Here is a 19,415-nt window from a genome sequence, read left to right on the forward strand (position 1 = left end):
AAAATATGAAGAATGCCTCGCATTTAGATAGATTTGTGAAGATAAGCCATGTGTCACACTTAGAATCGTGAAGATTAGCAACCGAGAAAAACTTTGAGTACCCAATGTACTAACCCCCCCAGTCATGCTCCCCTCGTGCACACATCCCTTGTACTATACACGCCCATTGGCTAGCCAAACTACACACACACACACACAGCCAAGATAACTAACACTTGCATACAACAACAATCCCAGGCACTGGACCATACCCCCTACGGACACAACAAGCCAGTGTGCACAACATAACCTTAAACACCAGTCAATGTACCCATAAAACACACAAACACACACAAAATAACAGCCATTCCCATTCCACAAACAACCTAGGCACTGGGCCTAACCCTTACGGACACACAATCCAGTGCACTCAACCACAACCTTAAATACCAACCAATTTACACATAAAATGTGCACCCAACATAGCAGACATTCACATACAACAAACAACCCAGGCATTGGGCCTCACCCTTATCGATACAACAAGCCAGTGCACGCAAACAACCCATCTGCAACCCAACACAAACAGACACAAGTTTCTCCTGGTTCTGGACCTATCCTATCCCTCTACCCTCACTAACCAACCCTGCCCTCTTTCTTGCAGAGCCAAGTGAGCGCCTGGAGACTGCCCCTGGGTGGTAGCGGTGCGTGGTATAAGTCAACATAACAAACATTTAAGAACTACTCCATAAATAGATATTTTGTGGGCACACAGCGTACTTTCATGTTGTAATACTTTAAAATAAAGGGTGAATTCACATGTGTAAGCATTGTCTATCTCGGACTGGAAAGTAAACAATGAAAAGCTAAAAACGACCCTGTCATCATGAAAACAGAATAGAATGCTTTTTGCGATAACTGCCCAAGCAAACCCTAACCGCAGTGCTCGTGGGTTGCCTTTGTATATTTATGCAGTGTATATTAGACATGCAGGATAAGCATGGAAGGAGAGAATAGGCGCTTTTTCAGGTTAAATGTGCAGGGCTCAACCTGTAGAGGTTGTAGGGTGAGCCATCTGATATTAAGATGTTGGTCCAAATGAAGCGCCCATTGAAATGCTAAAATCTCTGCCACTCTATCGGCTGAAAAGCAGGTTAGTGCTGTGTGCCAACAAGGCCACTTCCAGTTAAAAATTCGTAGGAAGGCCTTTCACCTTTAAAGTCTATGCAATTTAGGGTCCCTGGGGTTGCTTCTCTTGTCTTATCCATTTTGGATTACTGCAAAGCGCTGTTTCTGGGGCAGCCCGCCTACCTTGTTCACCCGCTTCAAACTCTGCAGCCAGGGTGGCCACTCGACTCTGTGGTACTCCCATGTTACCCTTACCCTCCGCCACCTGCACAGGCTCCCAGTGGCCAAACGGATTTCCTGTAAATCTCTCTGCTTGGTCCGTCATGCCTACTATGGTAGGGGCATGGAATACCTAAAACGAAAATGTTGCCACTATGTCCACACTCGGGCCCTGTGCTCGGCTCAATTCTGTTTTGTTGTGATACCCCGTGCCATGTCTGCGCGTACTGGTGGTCGAGCCTTCTCTATCGTTGCCGCAAAAATGTGGAATTAATTTCCTCTATCGCTTCGTACCACCAAGAATCACCTGTCTTTCAGGCGTGCGGTGAAAAATGTTGTATGTACAGGTCTACCGTACCCCACCCCGCTACATTACCACATCCAACTAAGAAGGAAGACCGGAAGAGATTGATTGCCGAAAGAGAATGCAGGAACAGCTATGTCTCTGCAGTGCAACACTTATACACAGCTCTCACCCCAGAAGGTGGATGGCGATGAGTAAGAGCTAATGAAGGGAGAGGGGCATGTGGAAGCGGAGTGCATGCCTGGACACCTGCGGAATTCATGGTAGCTAGCAGCCATGCTGTACCTGTTCTTTGCAAAGGAAATGGACACTGGTTCTGTGCATGTTCTGCCCTTCAGAGAGGCTTGCCTGGGCCCTGTCCATGCTATGGATTTACTTACTTGTAAGGGAAGCTTGCAATGGCCCAATCATGCTATTCCTGTAACCATTTCTTTAGGGAACTTCTTTCTGGAAACCTAAGTCACACTCAACACTAAAGATGCTGTTAATTGTTATGGTAAGTTTGGACTGGCCCAGCCTATGCTGTAGCAGTGGGTGAGGGAAGCTTGCACATGTCCTCACCATGCTGCACCAGTTTGTGAAGGATGCATGTACCAATACTGCACCTTTTGTGAGGCAACTGCCTCTTGAGCTTCACATACTGTAGTGTTTGTGAGGAATCTTTGCTCTTGCCCTGCATGTTTGTGATGAAATCTTAACATTTCATGGATGATGGGGAAAGAGCAAATGTGAATGTGGCGGGCATGACACATATTTATTTATTTATTAGACACTGCAAGCCCAAAGGCATCGGTGAGCCAAAACATAACCACAAACCAAACCAAAACATATCCAGCTGTACCACTTGTCCTGACGAGGACAAGTGGTACAGCTGGACCTCAAAGTACATCAAGAGAGTTTTATACAAAGAGTACGGTTTTGAAATGAAGACAACATCGTTTGCAGTCCTTTTGTTGTCTCAGCTCTAGCGGTAGAGAATTCCAAAGCGTAGCTGAGACAAATGGGAATGATCTTCCAAGGCCGTTAGTCTGTTTAAAGCGTATGTGAAGGGGCCGGCCGGGACACACTTAGGTATAGGGCATGAGGTCAGGGGATATGAGGGCGGTGCTGGGGTGGGGAGGCAAAATGGCCTTTTACCTAGCGGAGCAACGTTCCTTTCACCATCCTGGTCTGACAACATCCTACTTATCAGACACAATACCTCACTCAGGAAGGCCTGTCCTGCTGGTGCATTGCCACAAAGAACACTTGCCCTGCCACCTCCTCCTATATCTAACAGGGTTATATTTTCAAAGGATTTACTCCTATTTAGCTATGCCTTGTTCTTCCCCCACTCCCAGTTCAGTTCACCTTTTCCTTGTTTTGAATGGGGAGGTACAGCTTAAACTCCGACGGTAGCTCATCCTCAGAGTACAGTCTGTCTGAAAAGTACACTCTTCGTATTCGACAATTGGCATGGATCTAAAAAGGAAACGAAAGATCGAGAGAAGTCTTAGATTCAAATGCTTACTAGAGGATGTAATGATCCTCTCATTTTATACAACAGATGGAAAGAAAATGCAAAGTGCCTAGTTGGACAGTAATCCGTAGCTCATAGCGCAAAGTCATAGGTGAGCAAATACAAACAAATAGTGAATACAGTTAAATGTGCTTGTTATCAAAATCACCTGGTACACTAACATCCTGAAGTATAAGTGCAAATATAATATGTCAGAGCATTACCCTGCGATACAAGGGTATGAGGTGAAAGTAGCTCCCTTCTACAGCAATGCTGCTTATTCCTAGCTAGGATGCCAGGCACTACAGAATATTAGTGCCGGTCCTTGTTTGCTATGGTGATTGGCCGATCAGTGTGCTATACAAACCAGTAGAGCTCGCATATTGAGTCAAGCACCAAGCGTCATATAGCGACGCACACCGCCAGCCGGCATTAATCTCTGGAGTCTGCAACAGACTCTTCCAGAAAGCCGTGGTGTGGTGTTCTATCTCGTTAGGGGAGCGCTGCTCGCCTTCTTGCCAACCCTGCCTGGTGCGCCACACCTGAAAGACACGGCCGGGCACAAGAAACCCTGCCCTCAATCCCCCCTTCGCCTCCTTAGCTTGTGGGTAATGGACTTGCCTCAATCTTGGCTGGGCCTCACCTGGTAGACGTAGCCTAGCCTCTAATCCTAACCGACCCCGGATTGCCACTCCATTGTCCACACCCGGCAGATGCGGCCTGGCTATTTACAAAGCCCCTTCTGTTGTAATACGCACGGGCTCGTGCATAGGCATCGTGTGGAATGTTGATATACGTTCAGAATCAACATTCCGCAGCAGCCGTTGAGCGAGGGGAGCCGTAGCTAGAGGCTGCGGGGTCTCGCCAATAAAGAAACATAAATACAATTACCTGTGTCGATGTAATTGTGTCATTGGCGACGAGGACCGGGATTGTGGACGAGACCCTGTTCCACGCGTGTGCTAGCCTGCTGTCTGGCTCCCCATCGTCTGTGGCGCAGTCGGTGTGGACGGGGGCCGACTGGCGCTGGACCGTCTTGAGCTGCTGCTGCGGGCTTGAAGGCCGGGCGGGTGGTTGCCCGTGAGGTGTGGTGGTCGAGGAACAGTTCGGGCGGGGAGCCGCTGCCCCGGATCGGAGGCCGGTGAGCGCGCCTGCATTGGCTGTCCGCTGGCGGCTCGCCCCGCATTCGTCATTTGCTGGTCCAGCCCCGGTGGAGGTTGAGGAGCTGCTCGAGCGCCCAGGCGGGGGCGGCCGGGCTGCCGCTGGTTGCCGTCAGGCGCGGAGGTCGAGGAACTGTCGCTGCCGGTTGGCCGGGGGCAGTTGGTGTGGTGCCCTGGATCGGAGGCCGGTGTGCGAGCGCACCTGCAGTCCGCCGGCAGCTGGCCCGGTACTCGCTGTCCGCCGGCAGCTGGTTCCGGCGTTGGAGGCCCAGCGGGAGCACAGGCATTGGCGGGCACCAGCAGTTCGCCCGGCAGTGGGCGCCGACCCGATAGTGTCCGCCGGCAGCTGGTCCCGCCCCCGGTGGCGTGCCTGAGCTGGGGGCCCGGCGGGAGCACAGGCACCAGTAGTCCTTCCGGCAGTGAGCTCCGCCTCGATAGTGTCTTCGTAGATACGAGGCGGGGCTATGGTGACGTCTGCGTGATCAGAGCTGTCTGCGGTTGCTCCAAGGAAGCAGGAGGGGCTGCAGGAGCAGGTGCAGTGTGCTTCAGGAAGCAGCTGTCTGTCGGGTTGGTGGATTGAACAATAATATAAACAGGAGGAGAATAACATCAGCTACGTGGCCTGGGGGGCTGCTGGTAAGGTTGGGACATCCCACATCGTGGATTTGGTTGTGACTCACCCTGTGCCAGGATTTTGGTTGTACTGCATATGCGTGGGGGTGCACGCTCACAAGGCCACAAGGGAAGACATCCGGGTGCCGTCATCGGGGTTGATGTGGTGCCTACTGGCTCAAAGTGTCTCTGATTTTAGGGGCACTTAAAAAGTGTGTATAAGTATTTTGGGTGGGCACAAGTTCTTAGCCAGCAAAGTTGACCATGTTGCATACAGCAGCTAGGCCTCCACCAGCATTTCTGCCTAGCCCGGGAGAGCCAGTGGTGCCTTGGGAGCAGTGGGTAGATGCTTTTAAAGTATATTTGCGGGCTGCTGGTGGGGCAAAGTTTAACGATGATGAAAAGGAGGCTGCTTTGCTTAATTGTATTGGTACGGAGGGCTTGAGAGTCTTTCGTCACCTGCCTGGAGAGAATGTAATGATTCAAGGGGGAGGTGAAGGGGAAATGGTTGTAAGTGCCTATGAGACAGCTTTGAAGAAATTGCAAGTACGCTTTGGAAAAAGAGTAAATGTGGTTTTAGAACGGTATAAGTTCTTTTCTAGGGCACAAGGTTCCACGGAAAGCATAGATTCATATGTTACTGCCTTACGTGCGCTCATGGCTACATGTGGGTTCCCGGGTAACGGTGAGGAACAGATTAGGGATCAGATAATGATGAAAACGTCAAATCAAAAAATCAGAGAGAGATTGTGGATTGAGAGCGATCCGTCACTGGATAAGGTTTTGGAGATTGCTAGAGCAATTGAAGCCTCCAAGGCGAGTGTACAAATGGTTACCGAAAGGGATGGAAATAGGGAGACGGTGCATGCGGTGGTGTCAAAGTGCAAGAAGGCTCTGGACAAAGGGGTTGCACAAGGGAATAGAGCACAAAAAAGTAAAGAAGTGTGCAAAAATTGTGGTTGGGCAAGTCATACAGTGGATTAGAAATTCTGTCCGGCTAGCAATGTAGAGTGCAGGAAATGTAAAAGGATGGGCCATTTTGCACGTATGTGTAAAGGGCAGGTGGTCGCAAATGTAACTGCAGAAGAGTTGACTAGGGGTCTGGAGGGAGTTTCAGGTGGGGGTCCTAAACAGACTGTCATATTACATGTGGAAGGTGATGGGCGGAAGGGTCCATGGGTGTCAGTATTGGTGGACCAGCACCCGGTGGAGATGTTGGTGGATTCTGGATCACCTTATACACTTGTGTCTCCGGAAATGTATCAAGAGGTTTTGGGTAAGCCGATCTCTACTTTGTTGGCTCCAGATATCAGACCGTATGCATATGGGCAAAGTTCCATTGAGCTACTGGGTTATGATTGGTCAAACTTTTCATTCAAAGGAAGGCAAACTTTAGGTAAATTGTATGTGGCTAAAAAAGGGACAAGTGTGTTGGGTTGGGACGAGCAGGCTGCACTTAAAATACAAATTCATCCTGGTGAAAAAGAACCGGTTCTCAGTGTCAGGGAGAGAAGGGAAGAGAAGGATGTAAGAGTAACGCCTACAGTGCTTATGAGTGAGTTTCCGGAAATATTTTCTGACATCCTGGGAAAGCTTAAGGGCTTTACGCATCGCATTGTGTTGAAGAAGGGTGCAGTGCCTAGAGTTCATAAGGTGAGGGGGGTGCCAGTTTCAGTGAGGGAGGCATTTAAGGCGGAATTGTCTAGGTTGCAGGCGGCAGGAATAATAGAACCCATTGAGGCTTCGGAGTGGTTGTTTCCTGTGGTTTTAGTGAAGAAGGGTGATGGCAGCATCAGAATGTGTGTGGATCTCCGGGAGTTGAATGCCAGCATATGGGTGGATCGGCATCCTTTGCCAAATATTAATGAGTTGCTCTTGACGTTGGGTGAGGCTAATTATTTTTCGACTTTTGATTTGTCAACGGCGTATCACCAAATTGACTTACATGTTGAGTCGAGACCTCTTACTTCATTTGTGACTCCATTCGGGGCGTTCAGATTTTGTCGTATGCCGTTTGGTTTGGCTTCGGCCTCGGCAGTATTTCAGAGGCTAATGCACCATTTGTTTGAAGGGGTGGTGGGTGTCAGCTATTTTCAAGATGACATTTTGGTTTGGGGCAGCAGCAAGGAGCAACATGATGAAAGGGTAAGGAAGGTCATGCAAATTCTTAAAGAGAGTGGTCTAACAGTAAAATTAACAAAGTGTCAGGTGGGGGTGGAGGAGGTCACATATCTGGGACACACTTTGAGTTCACGAGGTGTAAGTCCAAAAAGGGAGTTGGTACAAGTGTTGAGGGATACGCCAGCTCCGGTTAATAAGGATCAGCTGAGGGCTTTCCTGGGTCTTGCAGAGTATTATGTTAAATTTGTGTCAAATTACGCGGAAAAAACTGTGGCCATGAGAGCTCTTATGAGGAAGTGCGTAAGATTTGTATGGTCTGCGGAGTGTGCGGCAGAATTTGAGCTGGTTAAGAGGGAGGTGGAGAAGGCTCCATGTCTGAAATCATTTGACCAAAAAAATAGAACTGCGTTGACGGTGGATGCAAGTGAGGTGGGCCTAGGGGCAGTGTTGGAGCAATGCATCAATGGGGAATGGGTCCCGGTGGCTTTTGCTTCGAGGACCTTGAGAGATGTGGAAACCAGGTACTCGGTAATAGAGAAAGAGACTTTGGCAGTGTTGTGGGCATCAAAACATTTCAGGACATTTGTGTGGGGTATACCTTATGTAGTCAGAACGGATCATAAACCGTTGGTACAGGTATTTTCTTCCAAGGGAGTCATGGCAGTATCCCCGAGGATTGCGAGGTGGTCTGTACAGTTACAAGATTACAACTTTTCTTTGCAGTATGTTCCGGGGAAATTGAATGTGGTAGCGGATTGTTTGTCCCGGTTGCCAGTTGTAGAGCAGGATAGTGAGGGGGAAGTAGGGAAGGAGGATGATGTGCAGGAGTGTCAGGTTGCTTTGGTCACCTCGGCTGTGGAGAGGTCGGTGTGGGATCAGGAGTCTGAGGGTGACATTGAGTTAAAGTGGATTAAGGAAGGTTTGGTGAAGGGGTGGCACACTGTGAAGGAGAGGCCGGAAGGGAAAGGCTATGGTCAGGTTCTCCAGGAATTAGCAGAGGGTCCTTGGGGTGTCTCGAGGGGTAGTAGATTGATACCCCCGATAAGTTTGAGGGGGAGAATGGTGGAGTTGGCACATGAAGGTCATTTGGGCCGATCATTGACTAAAAGGAGATTGAGAGAGGAGTATTGGTGGCCGTCAATGGACAGGGATGTGGAACAGGTGGTGAAAGAGTGTCAAGCGTGTTCTGTCAGTGATAAGAGTAAGGTACTGCATCCACAACCGGTGCATCCTGTTGAGGTTCCAGAGCAGGTATGGTCGAAATTGGCGTTGGACATTATGGGTCCATTCGACTGTCTGGAGCCTGAGTCCAGGTACATGTTGGTGTTGGTGGACTATACGTCCAGGTGGATTGAGGTGGCGGCGTGTTCAGATATTACGACCAGTACGGTAATTGATTTTCTGAGAAGAGTGTTTGACCGTGAGGGTTTACCGGCAAGTTTAGTTACGGATAATGGTGTGCAGTTCACTTCTAGTGCCATGAGAGAATTCTTGGAAAAGCATGCCATTTCGCATTATAGGACAGCTTTGTATAATCCGTCGGCAAATGGGCTGGTTGAAAGGGCTAATGGCACGATTAAGTCAGCCATACAATTGGCGTTGGCCAATGGTTGGAAGTGGCAAGAAGTTGTGACACAATATTTGGCTGCATATAGGAGGACTCCGGCCGTGCTAACGGGAAGATCTCCATTTGAACTAATGAGGGGCAGGAAGGCAGGTACAAGGTTGAGGACATTGGCTATGGGGGGTGGTGGCCCATGCGAGATGGATTTGCAAGCAATACATCGTAGCATTTTAGAGCGCCAGCAGACTATGGAATCCTCACAAAGGAGTAGGAAGGAGTTGAATGTAAAGCCTGGGGATCAGGTGTACATAAAGAATCCTAGATTAGTTCATAAAGGGTACAGCACTTTTATGCCCTCGAGGAAGGTTATTAAAGTGGGAAAAGGATATGTGCATTTGGAGGATGGCTCTGTGTGGAGTAAGAGGCGTGTGGCGGTGGATGGACGTGGATGTGAGGATAAGGATGGTGTGGAGTGGGAGGAGGAAACACAGGAAACAGCGATGGATTATAATCCTGTGGTGTCTCAATCCATTGGGAGTGAACAGCAAGAGGGGGTACCAATCCTAGGTCCTGTGGATCCACAGGTAAATGTGGAAGCTCAGAATGCTATGTCTCAGGAACCTGATCTAGTTCAAAATAGGGATCGCGTGGGTAGGAGCTGTGGGCGTCCCATAAGATTTAGGGATTATGTTTGTTAAGAGTGGAGGACATTGAATATTATCCATGCTTCTTGGATGGTTATATGGTTAAAGGAAGTGGCATTTATGACATGTCAGGTGATGTTGTTTCATGTTCCATTGTTAAAAAAAAAATTGTAAATATTTTTATCCAAGGGAAGAGGATATGTTGTAATACGCACGGGCTCGTGCATAGGCATCGTGTGGAATGTTGATATACGTTCAGAATCAACATTCCGCAGCAGCCGTTGAGCGAGGGGAGCCGTAGCTAGAGGCTGCGGGGTCTCGCCAATAAAGAAACATAAATACAATTACCTGTGTCGATGTAATTGTGTCACCTTCCTCCTCCTTCAGCACGTATGTGCTCACTGGCATATTTTGGGAAACTACAATATAGTGGAGTGGCTGGAATGTGAAGACGGCAACGAGGGGCCAACAAAATTGAAATATCTCCACCTGCTGTGCTGATCAAAAGCCTGAACATGGCGGTATAGTGAGAGAGCTACGTCCCCTGACTGCTTTTGTTGCCACACACAACATGGCACATTCTTTCATACACTTTGGGGCTGCTCCAAGGTACGGAGGTTCTGGGGTGGTATTGAATCGGTTATCTTCGATGCTCAGCCAGCTGGTGGTGACAGACCCGAAATGTTTTATACTGGGAATATGAGGGATTCTGTCTTTTCACAATATGAGAAACTCCATCTGTCAAATCCTTTTATTATACTAAAGCGTAGTATCTCGATGAATTGAGGCTCCTGCGCCACCCCCACGCTTTCCAGGTGGGAGTGAGATATGCACAAATAGATGCTCATAGAGGAGCGTGTATATCAATGGCAGGGATGCCCCCAAAAGCATGCTAAAATCTGGAACAGATTGCAGTCTGGAAATGGGCTTGATTAACTATTTCAATTAATTCTATGACAGGACTGGAGGCGAGCATTATGCTTCAAATTCATTTATTTACTACTCTTCAGCAGTTCAACAAACTCATATATAAAACTTTGAAAAGTGCTCAACAGTAACTTTTCCTTTTTCCAAACTAAAAAACCCAAAGGTCTCTGTAGTCCATATCCTTTTATCCAGTCACAACCCACTTCCTGTTCTTGGACTCCTCCTCTTCTTTTACTGCTCTTCAAGCAGATAAATACCATTTAATTCCTCTCTGTATGTCAGTATTAGAGAGACTGGAAATTGAGTGGAGTGAACGTGAAAGATTAGGCACTGATTTGGGGTGCATGTAAGAGCTTTATGATCGAATGTGTAGCGTGAGGAGCGCTTTGAAGTAATTCAGTTTGAAGTTGTAAGTAGAATACGCGTGCATGCGTAGATGAGTGGTTTACTAGGTGGACCATGACACAGCACTCGCTGCAGGTAATTCATTAGAATTTATCCGCGAGGCAAGCGGCCCCGTGTTGCAATTTCGACACCTCAGGGGTTCGGCCCAACCTCGTGGAATACGCAGTGCCCCCTGCGCATTAGGGAGAGCTCCCGCGGCACCAGGCCCCCACCCTCGGGTAGGCGGAGCTTGGCGCTCGCCGACAGCAGAGCGCATCGCCAGTCCCTCAACGCTATAGGGAAATCATACGCGCGGGCCCCTATGCTTGAGAGGGTGGAGTGAGGCGCTCGCAGCATACAGTGCGCGTCACTCCAGCGCTCAGGCCCCCTCCCTCGGGGAGGAGGAGTCGGAGAGCTGCGAGCCGGCACCCAAGTGCGGACGTTGCCATTAAGTGACGGAGAGTATTGAGAGCTGCACACGCCATGGACGTACGGCGAAGGAAATCATTAATTAAGAAAAGAAAGCGATCAGAGCGATCGCGAGCGCTCTGCAGAGCTGAAGATACAGATCAGCTGCTCAAGAGCAGCAGACCACGGACACGCTATAAGCAGCAAGTAATACAATTGGAGCTCCATAGGCTCCCCAGGCTGCTAGAGAGCAACGATCAGAGCGCAAGTGAGCGAGGGACCTCGCAGCAGCCTTCTGAAGGCAGAGAGACATTATAACTGGTGCAGCCACACGAAAAAAAAATATATATATATAAATAAATACATAAATAAATAAATAAAGTGGGCGTGCTAAGACACCTGATTCAGGTACTCAGGCACACAGCACAGTAAAAAGATGTCAGAGTTTGAGTGGAGTGAGGGGGAACAGCCTCTGGATCTCGCTGCCAGCTTCAAAGAAGTGCTGGGTAGCTCCCTGATTGATGCAGTGGCGGAAGGGGTCAGGGCCCTACAAGAAAGACTGAAGACACTGGAGGCTATGCTCTCACAACCCAGTAATAGCACCAAAGACTTGAAGTGCACGCCCACAGAACCCTCAAAAAGAGGGCATAAGGGCAGTAAGACAACCCTTAAGAGGAAAGCCTCTGGCGACCCCCAGGGCTCATTGGACGGGGCAGAAGAGAAGGCCCCAGAGGTAGCCGACGCTTTCGCGAAGCTGAAAGAGGCTTACCTTCAGCGTCAGGCAGTGCCAGACCTCATGACCCCCTCTCCAGGGGAAGATAACACAGGAGATGACCCAGGCTCGGAAGAAGAGCCGGCAGACGAGCAGGCCTCGCAGGAAGGAGAAGAGGTCGCAGAGGAAGAATGGGCTAAGCCCAGTGGCGGTAAAAGAGCGCGTAAGGAGAAACATCTCCAAGAAGCTCAAGAAGATATGTTTATTCCGGACAGCATCCAGAACCCAAGGTCCACAGAGTGGCAGCCATCACCCCGAGTAGCACAATACATGACAATAAGACTGCGCAAGGCGCTAGACAAGGAGGTGAGACAGCGCCTGCGAGCGGAATGTCCGTGACCAGACCTCCCAGGAAAAGTAGCAGAGACTCCCGAATTAGATCCAAAGATGCTGACCTTTGTGTCAAAGACAAGCAAGGACCCTCGCAAGGGTATTGACAGGTCATGGAGGAGCTGTCAGGAGAAGGATCTTACTAATTGTAAGAGTCAGAACGTGGTCTATTGTAGTGAATGCCCTTGCAGCCTTCCGTACATAGGTCAAACCACAAGAGCAGTCAACATTAGGAACTCTGAACACAGGTCCAAAATCAGATGCAAAAACTTAACAGCGCCCCTAGTGGAACACTACATAGCGGCCAATCATACACCGAACAACATCCTCTAGTGGGTAGTTGAGAAAATCAAGGGAAGCCCTGACACTCAACAAAGCCTTCGGAGAAAAGAATCCAGATGGATTCATCGACTAGACACTTACCACCATGGTCTGAACGAAATCTTTCAACCAGTAGTATAATAACACCCCCCCACATTGGTACCTCGATGGTGGACCGGCGCGACATTCCTTATATATTGCCAGCGTCATAACAATGCCAGGGGAATAAGTCCCTGCCACCTGAACGCAACACATACCTAAGGGCGTTTCTTTCCCTTCAGACCATCTACTATGACAACAAGAATATTCTGTTCTATGGCTCTTACCATTCCCCTAATCACAACACCCCAAGATAACATGACGTCTATTTCTCTGTTTGACCTAGTTCTGCTGCCATGCCTTGGCCACCCTGACCTACCCTCCATTGTTCCCCATTTACGCTGAGAGCCATTCATTTGTCAGCATGTGGTAAGGCACCCTCACTGTCAGCTTACAATGCCAAGAGACTGACACTCTCACATACCTTAAATCTGTCCATTCAAAACTATCGACAAGTGCATTTCTCCCTCCAAACACCCGCCACTCTTAGCCCATTGTACCCACTGCGACATTCAGCCAATATAGAGAAACCTCTGTGAAGGGCGGAGATTGGTGAGCACTGTCATCCTCTCCCTCTGTAACTCCGAGTGGCTTACACGTGTGATTGCCATGACAACGATCACAAACATAATCACAGTGCATGTGCGATCACCATAGTTATGGGCACATCATTAGGTAGACGCTGAATGCGCACACCCTTCAATTCATGCAGTACGGGCAAGACGGCGAGCCTCCAGCTTCCCCTCTGCACAAGTTTCTGCTGATTCATGTGGCAGCCAACATGCCGTGCAAGAGGTAAGCAGGCTGGGCCCCCTCCGGCGAATACCGCCGCGTACGCAGACAAGCGCTTCCTCTCCCCCACAACATACTGGCCTGCCCAGCCTGTTCTCCTACCTCCTTGGTAAGCGAATTCACACGGCCAATTCCACATCACAACCAGTGCCAAATGCCTGGTGTCCATGTGTTTGACCCCAAGATATCTGAGCCGCATTTTATCTCCCATGAACAAACATGGCACCAGACCTGACCCTGGCCTCTCTAGTGCACTCTCTATACATACAGGCAAAATCCTTCAATACTCAGCCTACCCCTAATACACGTTTCAGATGAAACACCACACTAGAAGTAACGCGCACAGCTACTTTTTTGCTGTACCACATTTCAAAACTCACTGAAAATTAGGTCTTGGCATTTTGCCTTTGTTCTTTCTCTTCAGGAGCCATTCACCAGTCAGCATCGGTTCACAACTTGTACCTGTCAGCGACAGAACTGGAATACACCAAAGTAGTGATACTGTATCCAAATCAGGTACAAACAGTTCTGAGTAGTGAGTAGAACAGTTCCTCTAATGTCTCTCTTGAATTTTGTACTAATTGATACACATCACTAATTTACCAACACCACAACATGAGACCTTGGCATTTTACTCAAATAGCTTCATTCTCTGCTCAATTCTTTACAGAAACACCCAGATGTGATCTTGACAGAAAACCTTTACTGGTCACTTATGCGACTGGTCTTGTTGCCTGGTATCCACCTCCGTGTGGCCTGAACCTGAGCACTTAAGATTTGAAGCACCGGCAGGTAAGCCTGCCGACCGGTGCTGAGAGTTTTTAATGATTACACCAGTGCCCTAATACCATGGCCACCCGCAGTTCCACCCCACTCAATTGATATCTATATATTCTCTACAGGGGCCCTAAATAGGACCCTGAAGGAGGCCCTATTCCAATAGATCACCGCCGAAACGTGAAGAAGATAGGGAATTGAATTGAACACACATATCCCTTCCCTCTGGAACCCATTTCTCTGTTCCAACCAACAACCCTCACGTTGGCAAGGATAACAGTTATCTTGTACCTAATTACCCTGCCGCATTAATTGCTTTGTATAAACAATTGAAGGAGGAACAATTAAAAGCTCCCATCTTGGGACTCATGATGCAATGTATTTATTGAACTACTATCATGCATCTGTTTCTTCTGCATCTCATCCTTCAATACATGTTCTTTTAGTGAATTAACTAAATAACATAGTCCTTTTGCTTTTTGTTTCTGTTTCCGCCATATGCTTGTCTCACAATATTCCTTTGTACCTTTTGAACTTTTAACTATATATGCCATGTGAATGTACATACTTTCCTTTATGCCCTTGGTTGAGACTATAACCATGTTGGTTTTCTGTAATGCGTTTTGTTAAAAATATATGATTTATACCCTTTTGGAATTAGGAGTTGACTGTCTGTTCTTCCTATCCATACTGTTTATTTGTTAACCCCTGCAAATATTATTTAAACGCTTGTCCTTGAAACACACAGCAAGTTCACAAAATGAGTGGAAATGTATGAATAGCGGTTGACTTAGTCCTAGGATTTCCGGAATATGGAAACCTAACTTTATTTCTAAACAAATTAAAGTTAGTGGACAGATCTAGAGAATCAAATATCTGTTCACCTTACATGTCTGTGGTTTAAAAAAAAAGTATCAGTAAGGGTACATTCCTTTGTTTAGAGGAGATGGTGTTGGACCTGGCAGGACCCCTCACTAAGATCATGGATCTAGCAGAGAGGGCAAAGAATACCGGGGAGGAAGTGGACCCTGATGCTCTCGCTGGCTGGGCACAAAGAGCAGTCTGCCTCCTTGGAAATGCAAACTGTGCAATCGCTTCAGAAAGAAGAAGGGGTCTGCTGCTGAAAATAGACCCAAAACTCAGCGACCTGGCATCTTATGAAGCAGGAGAAGGAGCACAAGGACTCCTTTTTGGAGAAACCTTTGGGAAGGAGATGGGTCGATTCGTCGGAACCTACACATCGCTAGAAAAAGCGCAGGCATCTATCAGGAAAATATTCCCGAGCAGAGTTTTTGGCAGGACCGGCCGCTTCAGGGGTCTTGCAGCCGGTCGTGGTCAGGGAGGAAGAAGACCCCCGAATCCCAGAGCATAATACTGGGAAAATAAGCAGCAGGACACATTCTTCAGGTCCAGATGGAGATTCCCGAGAGGCCGCAGGTCCAGGGGTTCAGGACGAGGACAAGGATTTACACCAGGTGAGAGAAATTCAGTATCCTCCAGTAGGAGCGAGGACGCGCATATTTTTAGAGAATTGGCGCACGCTTTCAAACGATTCCTGGATATTGCAGACCGTCAGAGGTTTGCAGCTAGATTTCATAGAGACCCCATTCCAGCTGCGCAGGCCACAGAGTCAGAGAGTAGCGCAAGCAGAACAGGAATGTCTAGACAGCGAGCTAGCGCAGTTAGTTCAGAAGAGGGCTATTGAGAGATGCGAAGCAGCCCCGAGGTTTGTGAGCAACATGTTCCTAGTGCACAGGAAAGAAGAAGTTCGCCCCGTTATAAATCTCAAGGAGCTAAATGGATGGATCATATACTGACATTTCAAGATGGAAGGCATCAATCAGCTTTGAGATTCCCTGAGAGAGGGAGACTGGTTGATACGACTAGATTTGAAGTATGCGTACCTTACAGTCCCAGTACTCAATGAGTACAGAACGTTCCTAGCTTTTCACTGGCAAGGACAATTCTGGCAATTCAAGACAATGCCATTCGGGCTTGCATCGGCACCCTGGGCATTCACGAAAATGATGAAGCCAGTAGCAGCAGCGATCGGGGAGAAGGGTATCAGGCGGATTATCTATCTAGGCGACCTCTTACTCCTAGCAGAAGATCAGAAGTACTAGTGTACCAGACGTGATGGGTTCAGGACCTACTGGGATCACTGGGGTTCCTTGTGAACATAGAGAAGTCAGATACCACGCCAGCGCAGAGATTAGACTTCCTAGGGTTTGTACTAGATACCAAGAAGGCGACTCTAGAGCTTCCGGCTCGGAAAAGATAAAAGATATCAAAAGGGAGATCAGAGCATGCTTAGAAAAGCAGCAAGTGTCGCTCAGAACCTTGGTAAGAATAGTAGGATCACTAGCAGCATCTATTCAAGCCATATTCCCAGGTCCTCTTCACTACAGAGCACTGCAGAGGTTGAGGATAAAGTACCTTCAGCAGGGCTTGAGGTATCACCAGAAAGTTCCCCTGGATCGAGAATCGATTACGGTGCTGGAATCGTGGTTAAAGAATATGGATGCTTGAAATGGGCGTGCCATATTCGGAGACAAACCGGATTTGATTATAGAATCAGACGCAAGCCGAAGAGGCTGGGGAGACAGATGCGGGATTCTGGAGACTGGAGGCAAGTGGAGCGAAGAGGAGCTTCGTCTTCACATAAATTATCTGGAGCTCCACACAGGATCGTTCGTGATCAAGGCATTTACAAAAGGAAGAGTGAAATCATGCGTTCTGCTAAAAATGGACAACATATCGGCTGTACGATACATAAACCACCTGGGAGGAACAAAGTCCAAGATGCTGGCGGAGCTTGCAAAGGACTTTTGGCATTTCTGCCTACTCTCGGAGACGTCGGTGACGGCAGAGTACCTGCCCGGGACACTGAACGTAGTGGCAGATTGGAATTCACGATACCTGACAGACTCCAGCGACTGGAGACTGGATCCAAAAGTGTTTCAGTTTCTGAACACGAGATGGGGGCCAGTGCACATGAACCTCTTTGAGTCCCGGCTCAATGCTCAGACGAGGCATTACTTCAGCTGGAGACTGGACCCGGGAGCACAAGGGACTGATGCTTTCCTGAAAGATTGGTCAGGAGGACATCACTGCTCAACATCACGAAGGGAGGAAAGGCGTAGAGTTCTAGCGAAATGTCAGAGGGAGAAGGCAGAGTTGATTTTAGTAGTACCACTGTGGAAGTCGCAGGTGGTGTTCCCAACATTGATGGAACTAGTAACAGACCTACCCAGAGTCCTCCCTGAAGGAGAGCGACTACACACAGACCCAGCTGGGTCGTGTCATCCTCTGAGAGTGAGAGGGACACTCCCGCTAGCCACTTGCAGGATATCAGGAGGTGTTGGACTCTGCCAGGAATTTTGGCGCAAGCTGCAGAACTTATCGCCGAATCCTGGGCTCCATCCACTAGGAGGAGCTATGATGCAGCTTGGGCAAAGTGGACAAGCGGGTGCAAAGGGAGAGGTGTTCATTCTGTTTTGGCACCTGAAGTAGAGATACTGAACTTCCTAGCAAATCTATTGCAAAACGGAAGAGCTTTTCGTACGATAGGAGTGTACAGGTCAGCGATCTCAGCGGGGCATCTGCCAATTGAAGGCATCCCAGCAGGAGAACATCCTGCAGTAGTGAGGCTCATCAGATGAGCGAGATACAGAGTAGCCCCAGAGCCCAGGTATAGTACAATGTGGGAAGTGTCAGCAGTACTGCGTTTATTAGAGAGCTGTCCAGCTGATAGGTACCTTTCCTTTAAGCAGTTATCAGGGAAGCTAGCAATGCTGTTGTGCCCAATTTCATGCAAGCAGGTGTCAGACGTTAAAGCTCTGGAGATTAACAGACGGTCCTTTGGACCGGAGGGCGTAAGCTTCTCTATAGTTAGGAGAACTAAGACAGGGACGACTACGGTCCACTATCCCTATTTTCCGTGTAATACTAAATGGTGCGTAGCAAGATGCATTCAAGAATACGAAAACAGGACAGAAGAGAGCAGGGCAGTAAGTACCACACAGCTGCTAATAGCGCGTAGGAAGCCCTTTCACACAGTTACTTCGGCTACCATCGCGAGATGGGTCAAGGAGATAATCCAAGCGGCAGGTGTGAATGTTAGCGGGTGTGGAGCACATTCAGTGAGAGGAGCAATGGCTTCTAGAGCCGTGATGGCAGGAGTACCTTTAAGAGAGATCATGCTAGCAGCAGACTGGTCGAGTGATCGTACATTTAAAGAGTTTTATTTTAAACCAACAGAAGGAACGGTGTTGGGGAAGCTTTGCACAAGCATAATGCTCGCCTCCAGTCTTGTCATAGAATGAAGATTACCTCTGCTATCTGCAAAGGGAGTATTAATTCTATTAAAGACTAGGAGGCCAGCATTAAATTGTCACCCAATTATGTACTGTCTAAGATTGTATTATGTTAATAAGTACGCTACATAGACACCACCCTAAAATCTTCCGTTGTATGTTTCATAGGGGAAGATCAGAAGAATAGCTGAAGGCAGAGTAAGGAGCAGAGTGGCCCAGGAGACTGGAAGTTCACTGGCAGTTGAGTTGTCAAGTTCAAGGAATACTTTGCACCGTTAGCGAGGAACAGTTATGGAATTTGATGGACTTTTCAGAGCGAGTAAAAGCAGAGGAGGAGTCCAAGCACAGGAAGTGGGTTGTGACTGGATAAGTGGATATGGACTACAGAGACTGTTGGGTTTTGTAGTTTGGAAAAAGGAAAAGTTACTGTTGAGCACTTTTCAAAGTTTTATATATGAGTTTGTTGAACTGCTGAAGAGTAGTAAATAAATGAAGTTGAAGCATAATGCTCGCCTCCTAGTCTTTAATAGAATTAATACTCCCTGCGCAGATAGTAGGGGTAATCTTCATTGTTTCAGTTACTTGCAGGAACTGCTGTAATATGATGGGATTGTACTATCAAAATATAGGGAAGTTCTTCTGCGCTCCTCCGGAGGCCCGGCCTACACCAGCGAGGTCGCGTAGGAAAATACCCGACGTGTTCAGTCAGCTGGCCGGCTGACATGTCACAAACACTCCGGTAAACGCAAGGAAGCACGTTTTGCCTACAACAAAGGCACACTATCTGAATTTAAAGGTACAGTATTTAGAATAACCACTTTTTCAAGCATATATTGCTAAGACATTATTTTTTCGAATATACTTACTTATAATTATAGCTGACTAGAACTTTTAAACAAAAATTGGAGAAAATAAGTATTTCTTGACTCATTTCTGTGTAAAATGGATTCATATCTGCAATCTTTTAAACACTAAGGAAAATCCTATGTCTTTTACAAAACATTTCCAGTGAAGAAAGTTGGATTTCTATCTATTTAGATGTCAGGAATGGAGTTAGCTG

The 19,415-nt window shown here is 47.9% G+C and overlaps 1 protein-coding gene across 2 annotated transcripts in view; it reads right to left on the reverse strand.

The window, feature by feature from the left end:
• The window catches only part of CFAP20 (cilia and flagella associated protein 20), a 539,103-nt gene that overhangs the window by 60,363 nt on the left and 459,325 nt on the right, over positions 1–19,415 (reverse strand). The window contains exon 5 of one of the 2 annotated variants that reach the window (XM_069645023.1): positions 2,981–3,091. The exons of the other annotated variant lie outside the window; for it this stretch is intronic. Within the exon in view, the coding sequence (XP_069501124.1) occupies positions 2,981–3,091 (111 nt within the window). The remainder of the gene's footprint in view (positions 1–2,980; positions 3,092–19,415) is intronic. 2 annotated transcript variants of the gene reach the window in all.

The sequence above is a fragment of the Ambystoma mexicanum genome, chromosome 1p (genome assembly GCF_040938575.1).
Source record: "Ambystoma mexicanum isolate Mex_15411 chromosome 1p, UKY_AmexF1_1, whole genome shotgun sequence".
Taxonomy (NCBI): Eukaryota; Metazoa; Chordata; class Amphibia; order Caudata; family Ambystomatidae; genus Ambystoma; species Ambystoma mexicanum.